The 19,833-nt window shown below is 36.1% G+C and overlaps 1 protein-coding gene across 5 annotated transcripts in view; it reads left to right on the top strand.

The window, feature by feature from the left end:
• XRCC4 (X-ray repair cross complementing 4) overlaps nucleotides 1-19,833 on the top strand; it is a 321,890-nt gene that overhangs the window by 126,342 nt on the left and 175,715 nt on the right. For all 5 annotated transcript variants that reach the window (XM_049867100.1, XM_049867091.1, XM_049867107.1 and 2 more), the window contains 2 exons: nucleotides 9,554-9,706; nucleotides 11,382-11,488. In XM_049867100.1, the coding sequence (XP_049723057.1) occupies nucleotides 9,554-9,706; nucleotides 11,382-11,488 (260 nt within the window). The remainder of the gene's footprint in view (nucleotides 1-9,553; nucleotides 9,707-11,381; nucleotides 11,489-19,833) is intronic.

Raw genomic sequence — 19,833 nt, forward strand, 5'->3', positions numbered from 1 at the left:
GATAGAGTTTCCAAGGAGCGCCTGGTGGATTTGAACTGCTGACCTCTTGATTAGCAGCCTTAGCACTTAATCACTACGCCACCAGGGTTTCCCCTATAATGTAAGACGTATAAAATTAGATTCCTAACATTTGGCTGTATTCAACTCTCAGTTATTTTATTAAGAAAGTATTTGTCATATTCTCTTTTAACTCTGATTTGATTTTTATCTCCAATTATATAAAAATGATGAGACCAAAAAAAAAAAAACCTAGAAATGATTTTTTCTTTAATTTCTGTTTTATTCTTGTTAGTATGAAATAATATCAAATTTTTTAGTTAGAAAGCATTTTTTTCCCCTATATCTGTAGTTTGGATGTGTTGTTCTATTTTATATATGAAATAAATTAAATTAAAGGAGATGTACTGTGGTTGTGATAAGCCATTATATTTAAAACTCAAAATACCCTCAGGATGATAGGAAATTTGATGTACAAATTGCCTGCAAAAATTCATACTGGATGCTTGGTACTTGAACAAATTGCTTTAAATTATCTGCCAGAGGTTGAAAGGGGTATTGTCTCATCAGTATTCAACACCACAGCCATGAAATGGCAAGCAGCAGGGAGGAAACGAAGATGTGAGGCAGTGGAGACAAATGCTCCCCCATGCTGTAAAACTGTCTGACGGGTTCATGTAACATGTGGTCCATAGATGCTTGATTTGCTATTTCCGAACTATCCAGAAAGTGCTTTTGTCTTATTGTGCTAAAATATTTCCTATTTGATCAAAAGCACAGCTGTGTACCCTGTCACCTGCCTTTACTTACTACGCTTCAACCGTTTATTTGAGTTACTGGTTCAGACATCTTCACAAACTGAAGATGTGGGTCACTGGAGTGGCCCTCAGAATAGAGAGAGGAGTCTATTCCACAGAGAATTCTAGGCTTTTGATTGTATACCAGATGTTAGATTAGTAGCTTTATCTATTTCCCAAATTTCATTTTGTCTTTTGTCAGAGAAGAAATGGCCATTTTAAGGAGCTGTAAATGTGTGCTCATCATGGCCAAGCAGTACTTTTTTTTAGTGTCCCCTTGTTAAAGCCTTAATGTACTGGAAAAAAATGAGCAAAGGGCTTACAGATCCAGCTTCCATAAGGCAGCAGTTCTGATCAAGTCCAAGTCTTCAGAGAGATTAGAAACAGGACATGAGTGTACTGAGTCAGATAACAAGGGGCACAGGAAATACTCTTTAGCCTTGGAGACATGATGTTATGCCTGGCCACAGTTCAGTTTGCTGGGCAGCCTCTGATTACTCTGTGTCAGTGTCCATCCATGATCCAATCATTTCTTCCCCACCACTGTCCCAGACTGTGTATACATGTACAGGGAGGGAGGCGGCAGAGAGCCACAAAGTAGGGGCTGGGAATTCCTCTAGAAGCTATCATAGATCAGCCTGAAATGTGTTTAATATGCAATAAAATATATAAGCAAAAACAATCAAGTACACATATGGTTATTAACATGGAAAATGCTTATGATATATTAAGAGGAGAAATGCGAATTACCGAAACTATGAATAGTATTCCATCTTGGGGGGAAACTTATGGTTATATAAAGACTAAAAAAAAAATATATAAACACTAGAAGGAGAAAATTAAATGTTAATAGCGTAGGCCTGGAATTGTGGATTGAATTTGCCTTTACTTTTTGGGGATGGTTTTTGCATATATTTTGGTATTTAAGTTTGTATCACTACTAAAGCAAACTATAAAGCTATTTTCATTTGGCATGACATGGGGAATAAACAAGATTTGAGTGAGGCATGAGGAATTAAAGTATGAGTAAAAAAGAGCAAGCTTTAATGTGCAGACTTTTAACATTTATATGTGCTATTATTGTTTGGTTTCTCTTAATTGGGGTCTTTGCTCATTTTGAATAAGTAACATTACTGGATTAACTTGATTTTATATAATTTAGATAAAGAGGAAACATTAGAAGATGTGCTTGTGAATGCTTAGATGATGGGCTATATTTATTTCACTGTTTTTTCCTATTTGGTTTCAAATAACAACTCTCATTTTCCATATTGCTGAATAGGTCTTTGTTGGCCCTCAGACATAAAGTTAAAAACTTTCTGGCTTATTCTGAGTTATAGTAATTAAACCCATAACTGGAGGCAGTTTTCAGCAGATTGAATTGGGTTGACACTTAGGGAATCATTAGAGTAGAAGAGACCTTGAAAGCTCTCCTACTTCAGCTAACTGCCTTTAAGCTAGGATCACGTTATGTCCAGATGAATTCAGTCCAGTTTTTAAAGACCTCAGGAGATCTTCAACTCCCCTTGGTGGCCCATTACAGTGTTTAAGAACAGTCACAGTTAGAAAACTCTTCCTTCCATCTATTGGTAATCTGAATCCTTCATGGTGGAGTTGAAGGCCATTTCCTCTTGTTCTGTCATCAGAAAGGATGAGGAACAGCTGTTCACCATCTTCTTAAGGACTTACAGGCTTATTAAATCTCTTTACCACTTTTTTTTTCCTAGTTCTTTTTAGCGTTCTTTGTCCTCTGAACTCTATATTCAGATTTCCTTTAGCTGAACAACCTTGACCTGAATGCAGTAGTAAATTTGGCCAGATCTGATTGTAAATGGGAGGATTACTGCACTCTTTCCAAGTACCATATGTTCATATATGTATATCTCTTGTTTTACTTTGTGTTTTCATGTAATGTATTATTTTGGATGTTATCTCTGCATAAAACTGCCTTATTTTTGCTCTAATTTTTATTACTGTTTTTAAACATGTTATTCTAGATTTTTTCCCATCAATAAATATTTTACCTTGAATATTCAGTGCTTTTTTTTTTTTAGTTTTTCCCTTTTTAGTTCTTAAAAAAAAAAAAAAAAACTTATCCTTTTGTCCAAGGTTCTAGTTACCTCAGTCCTAGGTTGCCAATTAAACTGAGCATTACTGCTCTTTTATCCTAGTCCCAATTGAAAGGATGAAGCATCATTATGCCTTTCCTGTATAGTGTTATTTATAGTTTTATCTGGTGTGAGCTTTGCCACGGACATGATCCTGGAACTAGTTGTGGTCCGATCTTGTTATATGTGGGCTTGCTTTTAGTGTCACTAAGCTTGAATCCCATGTCTTTCCTCCACTAAATGTTCCCACTTAATAATTTCTGTCCAGTTCTTCAGATGGGGGGGGTCAGCAAGTCCACCAACCTTTTGGTTAGCTGCAGAGCGTTTAACCATTTGTGCTATTAGAGATCCTTATGTACGTCATACCCAAAACCGAACTCACTGCTGTCGGGTCGATTCCAACTCACAGCGACCCGGTAGGGCTTCACAAGGCTGTAAATCTCTATGGAAGCAGACTGCCACATCTTTCTCCCTCAGAGTCTCTGGTGGTTTCAAATGCCGACCTTTCGGTTAGCAGCCCATTGCTTTAACCACTGTGCGACTAGGGCTCTTTAAGTCATAGTACCATCATAATGCTATAGGGAAGGATTGACATTAAAATAGGTTGCGGATGAATGCAGTGTGCTTCTTAGTTCTTGAATATTGAATGAAATTATAGCATTCTCAGAGTTTGTTGAGAAATCACTTATTAAGAGTGAATTCATATCGTCAATCTGTTCACAATAATACTATGTACCAGCCAACCCTCGTTCCCAGCCTTGTCTAGTTTGCTGATCAGAAGTTTGGTTACAACAAAATCCTAAAGCTTTGGTGGAACCAAACTATTGATTTTAGCATGATTTTAGAATGAGTGATACCATTTATTCTGTTTAGTTTGCATTCCTAATACAGAAATGTTAAGTTACTTTTGATAATGTAGTTCTGGCACTGGTTATTTATATTAATAATATTCCTTAGGCAAATTATCTGTTATTTTGATTTTTAAATTCATGTGTTATGATTTTTTTTTTTAAAGGGATTGGGAACTAGCCTGGTAGTTGACAAATGCACATATTTTTTCGATGAGGAATTATCGAAGTAATTTATATGGAAATTAAATATGCATTTAAATGAGATGAATTACTAATTGGCAATAATTCCAATACACAGAGTCACTATACCAAAAATAATTGGTTGACATTCAGCCTTTTCAGGAGGTAGCAATATGATCAGGAACCAATGATAATGAAGGAAGAAGTTCAAGCTGCACTGAAGGCACTGGCAAAAACAAGCCTCCAAGAAATCACAGAATACCAATTGAGATGTTTCAGCAAATGGATGATGCAGCACTAAAAGTGCTCGCTCTTCTATGCCAAGAAATTTGGAAGACAGCTACCTGGCCAGCCAATTGGAAGAGATCCATATTTATGCCTATTCCCAAGAAAAGTGATCAAACTGAATGCAGAAATTATTCAACAATAGCATTAATATCACATGCAAGTAAAATTTTGGTGAAAACCATTCAAAAGCGACTGCAGCAGTACATTGACAGGGAGCTGCCAGAGATTGAATCCAGATTCAGAAGAAAGTGTGGAATGAAGGATATCATTGCTGATTTCAGAAGGATCTTGGCTGAAAGCAGAGAATACCAGAAATATTTTTCCTGTGTTTTACTGACTATGCAAAGGCATTTGACTGTGTGGATCATAACAAATTATGGATAGGATTGTAAAGAATAGGAATTCCAGAACACTTAATTATCCTCATGAGGAACCTGTACATAGATCAAGAGACAGTTGTTCGAAAAGAACAATGGGATACTACGTGGTTTAAAGTCAGGAAAGGTGTGTGTAAGGGTTCTATCCTTTCACCAAACTTATTTAATCTGTATGCTGAGCACATAATCTGAGAAGCTGGACCATATGAAGAAGAATAGGGCATCGGGATTGGAGGAAGTCCCCTTAACATACTGTAGTATGTAGATGATACAACCTTGCATGCTGAAAGTGAAGAGGACTTGAAACACTTACTGATGAAGATCAAAGACCACAGCCTTCAGTATGGATTACACTTCAACATAAAGAAAACAAAAATCCTCACAACTGGACCAATAGGCAGCATCATGATAAATGGAAGAATTTCATTTTACTTGGATCCACAATCAACACCCATGGAAGCAGCAGTCAAGAAATCAAAAGACGCATTGCATTGGATGAATGTGCTACAAAAGACCTCTTCAAAGGGTTGAAAAGCAAAGATGTCACCTTGAAGACTAAGGTGAGCCTGACCCAAGCCATGCTGTTTTCAATCACCTCGTGTGCATGCGAAAGCTGGACAGTGAATAAGGACGACCAAAGAAGAATTGATGCCTTTGAATTGTGGTGTTGGTGAAGAATATTGAAAATACTGTGGACTCTCAAAAGAATGAACAAATCTGTCTTGGAAGAAGTACAAGCAGAATGCTCCTTAGAAGCAAGGACAGCGAGACTACATCTTACATACTTTGGACATGTTGTCAGGAAGAATCAGTCCCTGGAGAAGGACATCATGCTTGGCAGAGAATCAGTGAAAAAGAGGAAGACCTTCAGCAAGATGGATTGATGGAGTGGCTGCAACAATGGACTCAAGCATAACGATTGTGAGGATGGTGAAGGAACAGGTAGTATTTAGTTCTTTTGTACATAGGGTTGCTATGAGTCAGAACTGACTTAATGGCACCTAATGACAACAACAATAATTCCTAAAATTTTATGCAAGAAATCATAATGTCATGTAAAATTTGTTACATAATTTAATGTATTAGGTTTCACTTTACATATGTTTAAGGTATTCTATTATTATAAACTCATGCATTTTTATAGTATGTATGTTCTACCCATCTTTTAAAAAATTTTTGTTACTGTGGTACATTACACAGTATTACAGGAAGATAATAAGGATAGAATGTTTATGTAACACTTAGCATCTGAAATATAAATGCAGGGACATGTTTCTGCTTTCAGAATGAGCCAGGAATACCAGTAGCTCCTCTTCCATTTTGGCTTTAATTTTTTCTTCCACATCTCTGTGGTATACTTCGTCAGAGAACTTTGCCTGGTGAAAGGAATATAGTTATATTAATGTCAGTCACCACACACACATTTTATTTTAAAGCTCAAGAAGATGAAAAATAATACCATTACAGTGATAGCTTGTTAAATGATTGAATATATTCAGAATCACTGGATTTGCATTTCCTTTTAAGTTATCCATGTTAATTCACTTATTCTATTTATCTAATAAGCAGCCGTTAAACATCTGTCAAATGACAAACACTGTGCTAGGCACTCAGGACAAAGCAGCCAATAAAATACACTAGCTCTTTGCCCCCATGGAATTCACAGACTTGGCAAAGACTGTGCTGTAAGAATTTACTAGAAGTGGTCCTGGAAAATATATTGCATATTTTCCTTTTAATCCCATGAGAGGCCCCGAATTCTCTGCATCTCTAGATGGGTAAATTGTTGAAAGTACAAGGGCATATATATGAAAGATATTTTTTAAAATTATTCACTGAAATATATGTATGCGTGTCAGTGTGTGCATACATATGTATATACACACACATATGACATATGTAGTTGTTATTTTTGTTAGGTGCCATCAAGTTTGTTAATGACTTTAGCAACCCTGTGTGGAACAGGAGGAAATGCTACTCAGTCCTGGGCGATCCCCTCACAATCATTGCTATGTTTAAGCCCATTGTTTCAGCCGCTATGTCAGTCTATCTCCTGGAAGGTCTTCCTCTTTTTCACTGATCCTCTGATTTACCAAGGATGGTGTTCTTCTCCAGAGACTGGTTCTTCCTGATAACATGTCCAATGCTTGCTTCTAAGGAACATTTTGGCTGTACTTCAGACAGATCTGTTCAGTCTTCTGGCAGCCCATAGTATGTTCAGTGTTCTTCCCCAACACCATAATTCAAACGCATTAATTCTTCTCTGGTCTTCTTTACTCATTATCCAGCTTTCATCTGTGTATGAAGACAATTGAAATATCATGGACTGAGTCAGGTTCACCTTGGTCTTCAAAGTGACATTTTTGATTTCTAACACTTTAAGAGGTCTTCTGTGGCAGGTATTCCCAGTGCAGTACAGTATTTGATTTCTTGATTTCTGCTTCCATGGGTGTTGATTGTGGATCCAAGTAAAATGAAATCCTTGACAACTTCAAGCTTTTCTCCATTTATCATGATGTTGCTTATTAGTCCAGTTGTGAGGATTTTTGTTTTCTTTATGTTGAGGTGTAATCCATACTATAGGCTTTAGTCTTTGATCTTCAAGTGTTTCAAGTTTTTTAGCAAACAAGGTTGTGTCATCTGCATATTGCAGGATGTTAAGGGGACTTCCTCCAATCCTGATGCTATATGTTCTTCTTCATATAGTCCAGCTTCTTGAATTATTTGCTCAGCATACTTATTGAATATAAATTTTTTTTTATATTCAATAAGTATGCTGAGCAACATTTCACCATACTTATTGAATATAAAATTTTTTTTTTTTTTTATATTCAATAAGTATGGTGAAATGTTACAACCCTGACTCACACCTTTCCTGATTTTAAAGCATGCAGTATCTCCTTGTTCTTTTCAAATGACTGCCTCTTGGCCTATGTATAGGTTCCTCATGAGCACAATTAAGTGTTCTGTGATTCCCATTTTTCTCAATGTTTTCCATAATTTGTTATGAACCATAAAGTCCAGTGTGTTTGCATAATCAATAAAACACAGGTAAGCATCTTTCTGGTATTCTCTGCTTTTAGCCAACATCCATTTGACATCAGCAATGTTATCCCTAGTTCCAAGTCCTCTTCTGAGTCTGGCTTGAATTTCTGGCAGTTCCTTGTTCATTTATTGCTGCAGCTGCTTTTGAATGATCTTCAGCAAATTTTACTTGCATGTGATTTTTATGATACTGTTTGCTAATTTCTGCATTCTGTTGGGTCACCTTTCTTTGGAATGAGCATAAATGTGTACCTTTTTTTTCTTCCAGTTGGTTGGCCAGGTAGCTCTCATCCAAATTTCTTGACATAGATGAGGGAGCACTTCTAGCATTGTATCCATTTCCTGAAACATCTCAGTTGGTATTCCATTAATCCCTGGAGACTTGCTTTTCGCCAGTGCCTTTTGTGCAACTTGGTCTTCCTCCTTTAGTACCATCGAGTTTCTTGATCATATGCTACCTCCTGAAATGGTTGAATATCAGTTAATTCTTTTTGGTACAAAAAAAAAAAAAATTTGCGTGTATACTATCCGTTTATGTTATGAATTGAAAAAGGTATTTGCAATAATGAAGAAGTGGTTGGTCTTGCAATATTCTATCATGCGATCTCCATAGTCCTTTCTATTACCAAGGCCATATTTTCCAACTACCGATCCTTCTTTGTTTCCAACTTTTGCATCCAAGTACCAGTAATTATCAATGCTTCTTGATTGCATGTTTGGTTAATTTCAGATTGTGGAAGTTGCTAAACATCTTAAATTTCTTCATCATTGGCCTTAGTAGTTGGTGTGTAAATTTGAATAATAATCATATTAATTGGTCTTCCCATCCTGTCACTGAAAGCATTGTACTTCAGGCTAGATGTTGAAGGCTTTTTTTTTTTCCTGACAGTGAACATGATGCCATTCCTCTTCAATTTGTCATTCCTGGCATAGTAGACCACATGACTGTCTAATTCAAAATGGCCGAATGCCAGTCCATTTCAGTTCACTAATGCCTAGGTCATCAATCTTTATGTGTTCCATTTCATTTTTGGAAACTTCCAATTTTCCTAGATTCATACTTCAGACATTCCGTATTCCGATTGTTAATGGATGTTTGTAGGTGTTTCTTTTCCTTTTGAATTGTGCCACCTCAGCAAATGAAGTTTCCAAAAGCTCCATCCACATCCTTAAGGTCGACTGTACTTTGAGGTGGTTTCAAACCACGGATCTCTTGGTTAACAGCTGAACGCTTTAACCAGTGCACCACCAGTGCTCCTTGTGGTACAGTGGTTAAAGCGTTCAGCTGCTAACCAAGAGGTAGATAGTTCCAATGTATCAGCTGTTCCATAGGAGAAAGATGTGACAGTCAGCTTTCTTAGAGATTACAGCCTTGGAAATCCTATGGGGTAGTTCTACACTATCTTATAGGATTGCTCTGAGTTGGAATTGACTAAGCAGCAGCTGGTTTGATTTTGGTTTGGATATTTTGAGGAGGCAGCTCTTCCCCAGTCATATTTTGATTGTCTTCCAACCTGAGGGGGCTTACCTTCTGGTACTATATCAGACGGTATTCTACTGCTATTCGTAAGGTTTTCACTGGCCAATTTTTTTAGAAGTAAATCTCCAAGTCCTTCTTAGCCTTAGTCTGGAAGTGCCGCTGAAACCTGTCCACCGTGGGTGCCTCTCCTGGTATTTGAAATACCCATGGCATAGCTTTCAGCATCACAGCAACATACAAACTACTACAGTATGCCAAACTGACAGATAAGTGGTAGCACTAATCTAATTATTTGCTTTATGTCAATGAAATAATATGTACAAATAATTTTTAATCGTATTTTCTTTGCAAAACTTTCTAGAAATCATCTTGAGCATTATACTGAATAATATTAATGATAAAAAATACACAATTTATTTATCTGTTTTAGATTTGAAAAATGTGTGAGTGCTAAGGAGACTTTGGAGGCTGATCTTTATAAACGGTTTATTCTGGTGCTGAATGAGAAGAAAGCAAAGATCAGAAGCTTACGTAAATTGCTAAGTGAAGTTCAAGAACTAGAAAAGAACGCTGAGCATGACAGGTATTTTGCCTTTCTGTTTTTGGATGACAGATACATAAATTTAAGTGGATTTCCCTCCCAAATTTAATGAAAGTTTGGTTACAACTTTTTAAGCAATCAGAAATCGTTTGTTTTTCTGGAGCTGGGTGCTTGCTTCTAGGCAGGAATGCAGTGGGCTGGAGAATTCTCAGCATCGTCTCTCAATGTCTGTCCAACTGTCATACTTACCCTTCTGTAAATCATATAACTGGCATGAGGTTTATCTAAATATTGATTGCTCAATTCTTAGAAATAATTATGAAATATATTGATTAATACTTAAAAAAACCTTTTATCTTCTGCATAACTTGAGAGTTGGATTCACATTTGTAAATTTGATATTTAAGCAATGGTTAACTTTACAATCAAGTTGCTAATGTTAACCTTCAGGAAACATTAATTTTATTTGAGCTTTTCTGTACCCCAAGTACTGATTGGACTGTGATTACCTCTCTTATCCTTCTATCTGGTTTTCTGTGGGAGTGTGTGTATCCTTGAGTCTCAAGGAAGACTCATAAATGACTTACAGCTGATGTGGTTTTGGGCAATTACAATTTTCTCAAGAATAAGTGACTTTGGTTAGGGTCTATTGCACTGAATCTGTGAGAAAGCACAGGTTTGCTAGAGAACATAACATTTAATGTCAGATGGTCTTACTTCAAGTGCTAGTCTGGCACTGATAATAATACTGTTAATGTGTCTATTCATAGATGGCTTTGGGCAAGTCCTTTAAAGCTCTGTGTTTCACTTTATCCTCATAATGAGGATAAAAGTACCTGCCTCTTAGGATTTGGAGTAGGTAAATGAAATGTAAAACTGCTTTGAGATCAGTAAAATACTAAATAGTCTCTGACATACAGAAAATAATTAGGTAGAGTAATATTTTTATGGAAGAATAATAAGTGATGAAAATCTGATTCAAGAATTAATTATAAAAAAAATAGTGTGCATTAATCCACATTAAGTGAAAGAGAAACTGTTTCTTAAGAGAATTAACATATTTTTAAGGTAGTTTCATCCAAATCATATATATTTGAATATATGTTTGTTTAATTGAATCTTTTTCAAGGAATACTTTCTATAATTAATTGCTAGTTAATTTGATACCTAACCAGGAGAGGGCCAACAATTTATAAAGTTACATGTCTTAGTTATCTAATGCTGCTATAACAGGATACCATAAGTGACGGCATTAACAAACAAATGTATTTTCTCCAGTCTAGGAGGCTAAAAGTCCAAATTCAGGGTGACAGCTCCAGGGGAAGACTTTTTTCTGTTTGCTCTGGGGAAAGTCCTTGTCATCAGTCTTCCCCTGTTCTAGGAGCTTCTCAGTGCAGGGACCCCAGGTTCAAAGGGCATGCCCCACTCTCAGAGCTTCTTTCTTGGTGGCATGACATTACTCTCCTTTATTTGATTCTCTCTTTTATATCTCAAAAGAGATTGACTCAAGATACAACCTAATCGTGTAGATTGAGTCCTGCCTCATTAACATAATTGCCTTTAATCCTACCTCATTAACATCATAGAGGTTAGAATTTACAACACATAGGTTAATCACATCAGATCATAAAATGGTGGCTCACATAATACTGGGAATCATGGCTTAGCCAAGTTGATACACATTTTTGGGCAATACAATACCTTTCTCTATTTTCAGGGGAACTGCAACCTGTTCTCAGTTGAGTGCTGGCAGAGATGCAATATATGATGAAAGTACTGATGAGGAAGGTGGAAACCAGCCTGAGCCCTCTGTGTTATCTCCAGGTAAGAAAATATACTCATTTTCTTTGTTGAGTATCTCTCTTGGGCTTATTACTCTGATGACAATAAACTGTAATGCAAAAATGTTCTGAACAAAATTTTCTACAAAAATTCCTTAGGGATTTTAGTTTAAAACCTCAATTTCTTTCTTTCTTTATTGCACTTTAGATGAAGGTTTACAGAACAAACCAGTTTCTCATCAAGCACCTAACACACATTGTTTCATGACACTGGTTAACAGCCCCAGGACATGTCAACACTCTCCCTTCTCCACCCTGGGTTCCCTGTTACCAGGTTTCCTGTTCCCTCCTGCCTTCCAGTCCCCGCCCCAGGGCTGGTGCGCCCCCTCAGTCTTGTTTTGTTCCATGGGCCTGTTCAGTCCTTGGCATAAGGGTGTACCTCGGGAGTGGCCTTGTTACTGAGCTGAAAGGGTGTTCAGGGGCCATACTCTCAGGGTTTCTCCAGTCTCTGTCAGGCCGGCAAGTCGGGTCTTTCTTTTTGAGTTAGAATTTTATTCTATAATTTTCTCCAGCTCTGTCCAGGACCTTCTATTGTGATCCCTGTCAGAGCAGTCAGTGGTAGTAGCTGGGCACCTTATAGTTGTACTGGACTCAGTCTGGTAGAGGTTGTGGTAGATGTGGTCCATTAGTCCTTTTGACTAACCTTTCCCTTGTATCTTTAATTTTCTTCATTCTTCCTTACTCCCAAAGGAGTGAGACCAATGGAGTATCCTAGATGGCCACTCACAGGCTTTTAAGACCCCAGATGCTACTCACCAAAGTAGAATGTAGAACATTTTCTTTAAAAACTATGCTATGTCAGTTGAGCTAAATGTTCCCCGAGACCATGGGTTCCACAGCCCTCAGCTCAGCAATTCAGTCCCTCAGGGAGTTTGGATGTGTCTATGGAGGTACCGTGACCTTGCCCTGTACAGGTTGTGCTGACTTTCCCAGTATTGTATACGGTCTTACTCTTCACCAAAGTTACCACTTACCTATTTTTCTATAAAGTGTTTTTCCATCCCCACCTCTCGCCTCCCTCGTAACCATCAAAGATTGTTTCTTTTTGTATGTAAACCTTTTCATGAGTTTTTACAGTAGTGGTCTCATATAATATTTGTTCTTTTGTGATTGACTTCTTTCACTCAGCATAATGCCCTCCATATTCCTCCATGTCATGAGATGCTTCACAGATTCATTGTTGTTCTTTATCATTGTGTGATACTCCATTGTGTTTGTTTATCCATTCTTCTGTTGATGGTCTTCTAGGTTGTTTCTGTCTTTTTGCTATTGTGAACAGTGCTGCAGTGAACATGGGTGTGCATATGTCTATTCGTGTGACGACTGTTATTTCTCTAGGTTGTATGCCTAGGAGTGAGATTGCTGGATCACATGGTATTTCTATTTCTAGCTTTCTAAGGAAGCACCATATTGTTTTCCAAAATGGTTGTATCATTTTGCATTCCCACTAGCAGTGCCTAAGAGTTCTGATCTCCCCACAGCCTCTCTAACATTTGTTATTTCCTGTTTTATTGATTAGTGCCAGTAATGCCAGGGAGAGGTGGTATCTCATTGTGGCTTTGATTTGCATTTCTCTAATGTCTCGTGATCGCGAGCATTTCCTTATGTGTATGTTGGCCCCTTGAATGTCTTCTTTGGTGAAGTGTCTGTTCATTTCCTTTGCCCATTTTTTAATTGGATTATTTGTCTTTTTGTTGTAGAGGTGTTGGATTTTCTTGTAGATTTTAGAGATAAGACCTTTGTCTGATTTGTAATAGCCAAAGATTTTTTCCCAGTCTGTAGGTTATCTTTTTACTCTTTTGGTGAAGTCTTTTGATGAGCATAAGTGTTTAATTTTTAGAAGATCCCAGTTGTCTAGCTTATCCTCTGGAGCTTGTGTGTTGTTGGTTGTGGTTTGTATCCTGTTAATGTCATATATTACGGCCTCTAGTGTTGCTCCTATTTTTTCTTCTATGAACTTCATAGTTTTTGGCTTTATATTTAGGCCTTTGATCCATTTTGAGTGAGTTTTTGTATATGGTGTGAGGTATGGGTCTTGCGTCAGTTTTTTGCAGATGAACATCCAGTTTTGCCAGCACCATTTGTTAAAAAGATAATCTTTTTAAAACGTTAAGCTCTTAATGTTAAAAATAAGTATTATGAAATCCAGCAACTCGTTGGCAACAATAAAATAAGCAAGTATGCACAACCAAACTAAGGTATACTATTCTCATTAAGTAAGGATCCTTAAGCAATAAGTAAGATGTGCCTTCATGCCAAGTATCACCAGCTCAAACCTGGCTACCTTAAATATGTGAGATCTTATCTAGCCAAAGCTACAGATGGGGCAGTAGAGCAGGATGATCTCGGATGCCTTAGACTATCCTGAGGTTGAAGCCTTCTGTCACTATTCATAAAAGGGTTTGTAGTAGGGTAGGATGAGACAGAGGAGCAATGAAGGGAAAATGGTAGTTCAGTTTCAAGCACCTGATCCTTATTAAATCCCCCAGATCAAATAGCAAGCAGATTTTTAAATCCCTGGGTTATTATTATTCTACAGTTTTATAGATTTGCTAGGGGCAGTGGAAGCAGGTGCTCCTAACTTATACTCAGATGGTTCTAACATAAGGCAAATATTCTCAAAAATAAATGTTTGATTAATTTATTTAGCAAATATTTTTTGAGTTCCTGTTGTATACCAGGGACTTTCCTATGTAGTAGAGAGTGAACCACGAAAATACCTGCCTTCATGAAGATTAAATTCTAGTCAGAGAAAGAGACAGTAAACAAGATGAATGAACAAAATATAAAGTATTTTAGGCAGTGATAAATGCTAAAGAGAAAAATAAATCAGGGAAAGATTATAGAGTCAGGCTGGAGGTAGGAATGAAGTTTGTGATTTTAGCCAAAGCACCCAGAATAGCCTCAGTGAGAAGGTAACAGGTCTATTTGGGGGCAGAACATGCCAGGCAGAAATAGCAGTTAAGTACAGAGACCCAGGTGTGGGAGCTTGCCTGTTACGTTCAATCAATAGCACGGAGGTCAGTGCGCACAAAGGGCGAAGATCCAAACCTGGGAGGATCAGGAGATAAAATCAGAGAGATAATGGAGCCAGTTCATGTGTATAGGGCCTTGTAGGCCATTGTAAGAACTGCACATCTGACTTTGAGTTAGATTGGAAATTGTTGTAGAATTTTAAGCACTCAAGTGACATGATTTGAGTTGAGTTTTAATAGGATTAGTCTGGCTGCTGAAGTTCAGAAGAAGATATAACAGATGAGAAGTTTATTCAACAATTGGGTAAAGGAATGGAATGACTTAGACCAGAGTGATAACAGTGGTCGTGATGAGCAACAGGCAGATTCCACATCTATTTAGACAGCAGGATTTTTTCATGAAGTGGGTATGGGGCATGGGAGAAAGAAAGGAGCCAATGATGGCACATTTTTTAGATTGAACTACTGAAGGAAAGGAATTGATTTACTGAGATGGAGAGAATGTACAATGAATGGACAAAGACATAGGAAGGTGTCTAATTAAGGTGATGGAAACATACTGAAAATTGATTAAATTAGTTGATTGATTAAGCCAGATTCTGATCAGATTTGAATTGGATCATAAAGTGACAGTCACACTTGTGCAAATCAGAATTAAGTTTCTTTTCATTTGGAGGTTATGCTTATTTTACATTAGTGCCCCATTTAAAGTGAAATCATTCTTTAATTAGCAAATTTATTCAGAAGGTCATGGAGAAAATCTATATTCTTTCCAGTTTAAACTTCCAAAATTTTTATTAAATAAAATAGTCTATTTTTATCCCATATTCAGAGTATCTCACCACCCTTTGAAGTAGATGAAAATTATTGTTGAAGAGAAAATATATGGTTAAATATAGGTATATGAGTATGGAATACTTTATGTGTTCTGTCTATTTTAAGCCAAGCTTTAAGCTGTAATTGCACTATTTTAAATTTGGCAAAATTTCTCTTCTCTTAAAAAATGTTTAGTTCATTCCATACTTTTTGTATATTCTATATATCATTTCTTTAAGTCATATCTACTCATTATGTATTTAATCTGTAGGTTTCTGGTTCTAATTTTTTCTTTTTTACATTTTACTTTTTGGTAAGAAGTTTTGATGTCAAGAATTAATAGCATTTTATTAGAACTTTTAACTATCCTCTTTCCCTTCTGCTTCAGTAAGAAATAGTAAGGAAACTGAAGTTTGCCAAGAAAATAATGAATCTCAGCTCTGAAGTGCTTGATATTGAACTAAGAACTAGATTACATTTATCTGAGGGGAAATTTTGTATATGTTAAATGACAAAATGGGTCTTGTTATAGTTTACCAGATTCCATAATTTATTCTTTTACTGTAACAAAATATATTCTTACTCCATAGCAAAATTATCTTGTTTTTGTGTGCAGCTTTATCTTTTTAGTGTTTTTTATATTAATTATTGCTATGTATTTGGAGCACAGCAGTGAAAATTTCTTCCTGAACTCATTCTGCTATTTTGACAACAAGTTGTTTATTCGTAAGCCAAAAGAACAAAAACAAACCCATGGCTGTCGAGTCAATTCCAACTCCTAGTGACCCTATAGGACAGAGCAGAGCTAGACTATGTGGTTTCCAAGGAGTGGCTGGTGGATTTGAATTGCCAAGCTTTTGGTTAGCACCCAAACTCTTAAGCCACTGTACCACCAGGGCTCCTGTTTATTCTTAGAGCACAAGTAAGTATGTAAATTTATTCTAAATGTTACAAGTTCACATGTGCTTTTCCTACAATAAAAACAAGAGACAGAGAGATTGATGGGGTTTGATATATTTACTCTGTTTTTCAGAAAGCCATTTCTTTAAACGGCTGAATGTGTAACACACTAGTGATTTTTATTATGTAAATGGATTTTCATCTTTAATTATTAATATCTCCAAATTTTATTATTAGTTATTCACTATATGTTCTATAGTATTCATTCAAGGAAAAAATCTGTTCACTCTTATGTGTATATTCAGAAATAGGATAGAGATATTGTAGTTTGTAGAAAATTGATAGGTAACAAATTTTATGATAAGCAATCTGTTTTATTATTTTCTTGTCCAAAGTCTTTAGTTGTTCCCTGATTATTAGGATTGTTGAGACAATAACTAATGATAAGTGGCCTAATCTAATAAATTAGTAAATTACATAATGTTTATACACTATGTAGCATGAAAAACCTTTACAATATTCACTAACAATTTATTGACTGAAAGGAGATCTCCACAGTGTTCTGAAACTTTTAACATCACATTTTTCTCCAATGAACACCACTTTACAACTGGATTTTGTGTTTTTCTGTAGCAAAATTTACTTTCCCCAAAATTTCCAGATAGATAGCAATGGTATTACAGACTTTATTTCTTAAACTGTTACTTTATATACTAAGACCCTAGAATTTATAGGGGTTTTACTTCATTTCAGATTAAGTTTATGAAAGAGTTACTGTGGTCTATTCAACACTTGGATTATGCTTTACCCCCATCTAGTTGGTATTGAATCTTTGTGGCTTTAAAGATTTCCTGCTTAGTCTTGACTCCCCTTTGCTCCCAAAAGTTTTTGCTTTTTTTAATTCAGTGGAACCCTTTTGGGTTATAATATTGTGAAACAACTTGCCGTACAGGAAATACTCTGTTTTTTTGTATCCAAATAAAGATAGCATCTGATGTCCATGTCAGTGGATGAGCTTCAAGTTAAACTAGATTTGCTGTATATTGTTGGTTGCAACAGAACCTCACCAAAATATATAAAGATATAAGCAGCCTTTAGTATAACATCTGAGTTTCAAACATTCCAGCACTGTAACCAGGCAGCTTTTCATTTGCCCCAACAATAGCTGAGATACTCCAGAAACCAATTTATGCTTACGCAGTTTTTTTTTTTAGTTTTACATACATTGTTTTAGAAGCATTTTGATGCTGTAATAAAAGTAGAAGTACATCAAATCAATTTTTAAATATCTATGAATATTCTCAGAATTTTATCCACAATTATGAAACATTTCCTAGTCTTAACATAAATCATAAAGTGTGAATATTAAGTGGAAAAATTTGATTTATTTCATAGAACTAGAATCTTTCTGGTGAGGTATTTTGAAAACTTATGCTTTAGTTTAGACACATTTGGATGACTCCTAATTAGCTAGCCATCACAACAGAAATTATTTTAATAGGTCATTAATAATTTTAGTAAATAATATTTTTGAATTATAATTATTTCTATTAATAGAAATTGACAACATTTCCTACAAGTAGAGAATAACTAAATCAGCCTTACCTAAAATGTAAAATAAGAAATATACTTTTTCTAGAATGTTTGACCCTTCTCAGATTCATATAAAAAGTAACAGCCACTAAAAACAAATGAAATAAGCTTTCTTACCACTTTTCTGCATAATTATGCTGAAACTTAGCACATTACTTTAATTAGGCCTGTGTTTTTTAACCAACAAGAAGATTCATGTATAACTTTATAAGTGATTTTGGCATTTACTTAGTTGGTGGGCTTCCTGAAAGGAAGTGTGATTATAGAATAACCTCTTTGAAAATAAAAGAATGGCTATGTCAAACAGTTGGTGCATACTGATATAGTAGGTTTTAGAAATAAAATAGGATCCAAATTTTCTAAGTGTCAAAGTGCTTGTTGCTTTGAACAGTGAATGTCTACTCACAGAGGGGATAACAATGTGTACTGCCAAAGAGATTGCTCAGAAACTCAGCTTTAGAATTGAAGATTATGTCCTTAATCTTATCCAGTTTGTTTATCACAGACATGTTTCTTCATAGTACAAAATAAAAAACTTGATTTAGTAAAACTGGAAGAGCAGTACTAGTGCATTTCCTAGCAGTAGTCAGCTCTTATATGTAAGAAGTGTGCTCCGGAATGGCATTATATAGTTCAGAAACCAATATTTTTTATAATACTGGAAGATATAGTTCAATCCCAGATTGCAGACGAGGGAAGGGGCCTAGAAAAGTTAAGTACATTGGGCTTGGTTGTACAAGGGGAAAAAACTAAAAAGTTTTTTTTTTCTCGCAAAACAATAAAGTTCCACATTTTCACATCTGATTTTGAGATAATGTTTTAAAAAAATAAATAACCTTGGAAATTTCCTAACTCTGAGGAAATTGCCATTGCTGTAATAGAATAGAATAATGAGGATACTTATTCTCTCATAGTATAGGAAGTATCCTATTCGTGTATAAAATTTCTGGAAAGATAGCTGTTTTAGTTATCTAGTGCTGATATAACAGAAATGCCATAAGTGGGTGGCTTTAACAAGCAAAAATTTGTTCTCTCACGGTTTAGTAGGCTGGAAGTCTGAATTTAGGGTGCTGGCTCTAGGGGAAGGCTTTCTCTCTGCTGGCTTTGGAGGAAGGTCTTTGTGCCTTTTAATTTCTGCTCCTGGGTGATCTTTATGTGGCTTGGCATCAATCTTGCCCTTTCTTCTCACTTGCTTGTTTGTTTAATCTCTTTTATGTCTCAAAAGAGATTGATTCAAGACACATTCTGCACTAATCCTGTCTCATTAACATAACAAAAACAACTCATTCCCAAATGGGATTATAACCACAGGCATAGAGATTAGGATTTACAACACGTATTTTGAGGACTATATTCAATCCATAACAGTCCACCCTTTGGCACCCAAAAATTCTTGACCTTGCCATATGCAGAATATACTCACCTATCACATTATCCCACAAGTCTTAAATCAACTCCAAGTCTAAAATCTCATCTTCTGAATCATCTTAATAAAATATGTCTGAGACTTTAGGCATATTCCATCCTGTGGCAAAATTCCTCTCAATTTGTGAACTGGTAAAATCCAGATTAAAAGTTAAGTTTCCAAAGTACAATAGTGGAACAGGCACAATGTACACATTTCCCTTACAAATGGGAGAAATTTTAGGGAAAGAAGGGATAATGGGCACCAGGCAAGTCCAAAGCACAACAGAACAATTTAGCATTAGCTCTCAAGTCTTAAAAATAATCCTCTGTTTCTGAGACCATCTAGGCAATGATCTCAAAGGCGACTGGACTAAGACACACCCTACACTGATATGGTCTCATTAACATAACAAACAAGACCTATTTCCAAATAATATTACATCCACAGGTATAGGAGTTTCATATTTACAACACATATTTTGGGGGGATATAATTCAATCTATAACATGCAGATAGACTCATCTTAATACAAATGCTATTGTTGTTATGTTGTTAGGTGCCATCCAGTCTATTCCGACTCATAACGACCCCGTGTACAACAGAACTGAACACTGCACAGTCTTGCACCATCCTCACA

This window comes from Elephas maximus, chromosome 2 (genome assembly GCF_024166365.1).
Source record: "Elephas maximus indicus isolate mEleMax1 chromosome 2, mEleMax1 primary haplotype, whole genome shotgun sequence".
Lineage (NCBI taxonomy): Eukaryota > Metazoa > Chordata > Mammalia > Proboscidea > Elephantidae > Elephas > Elephas maximus.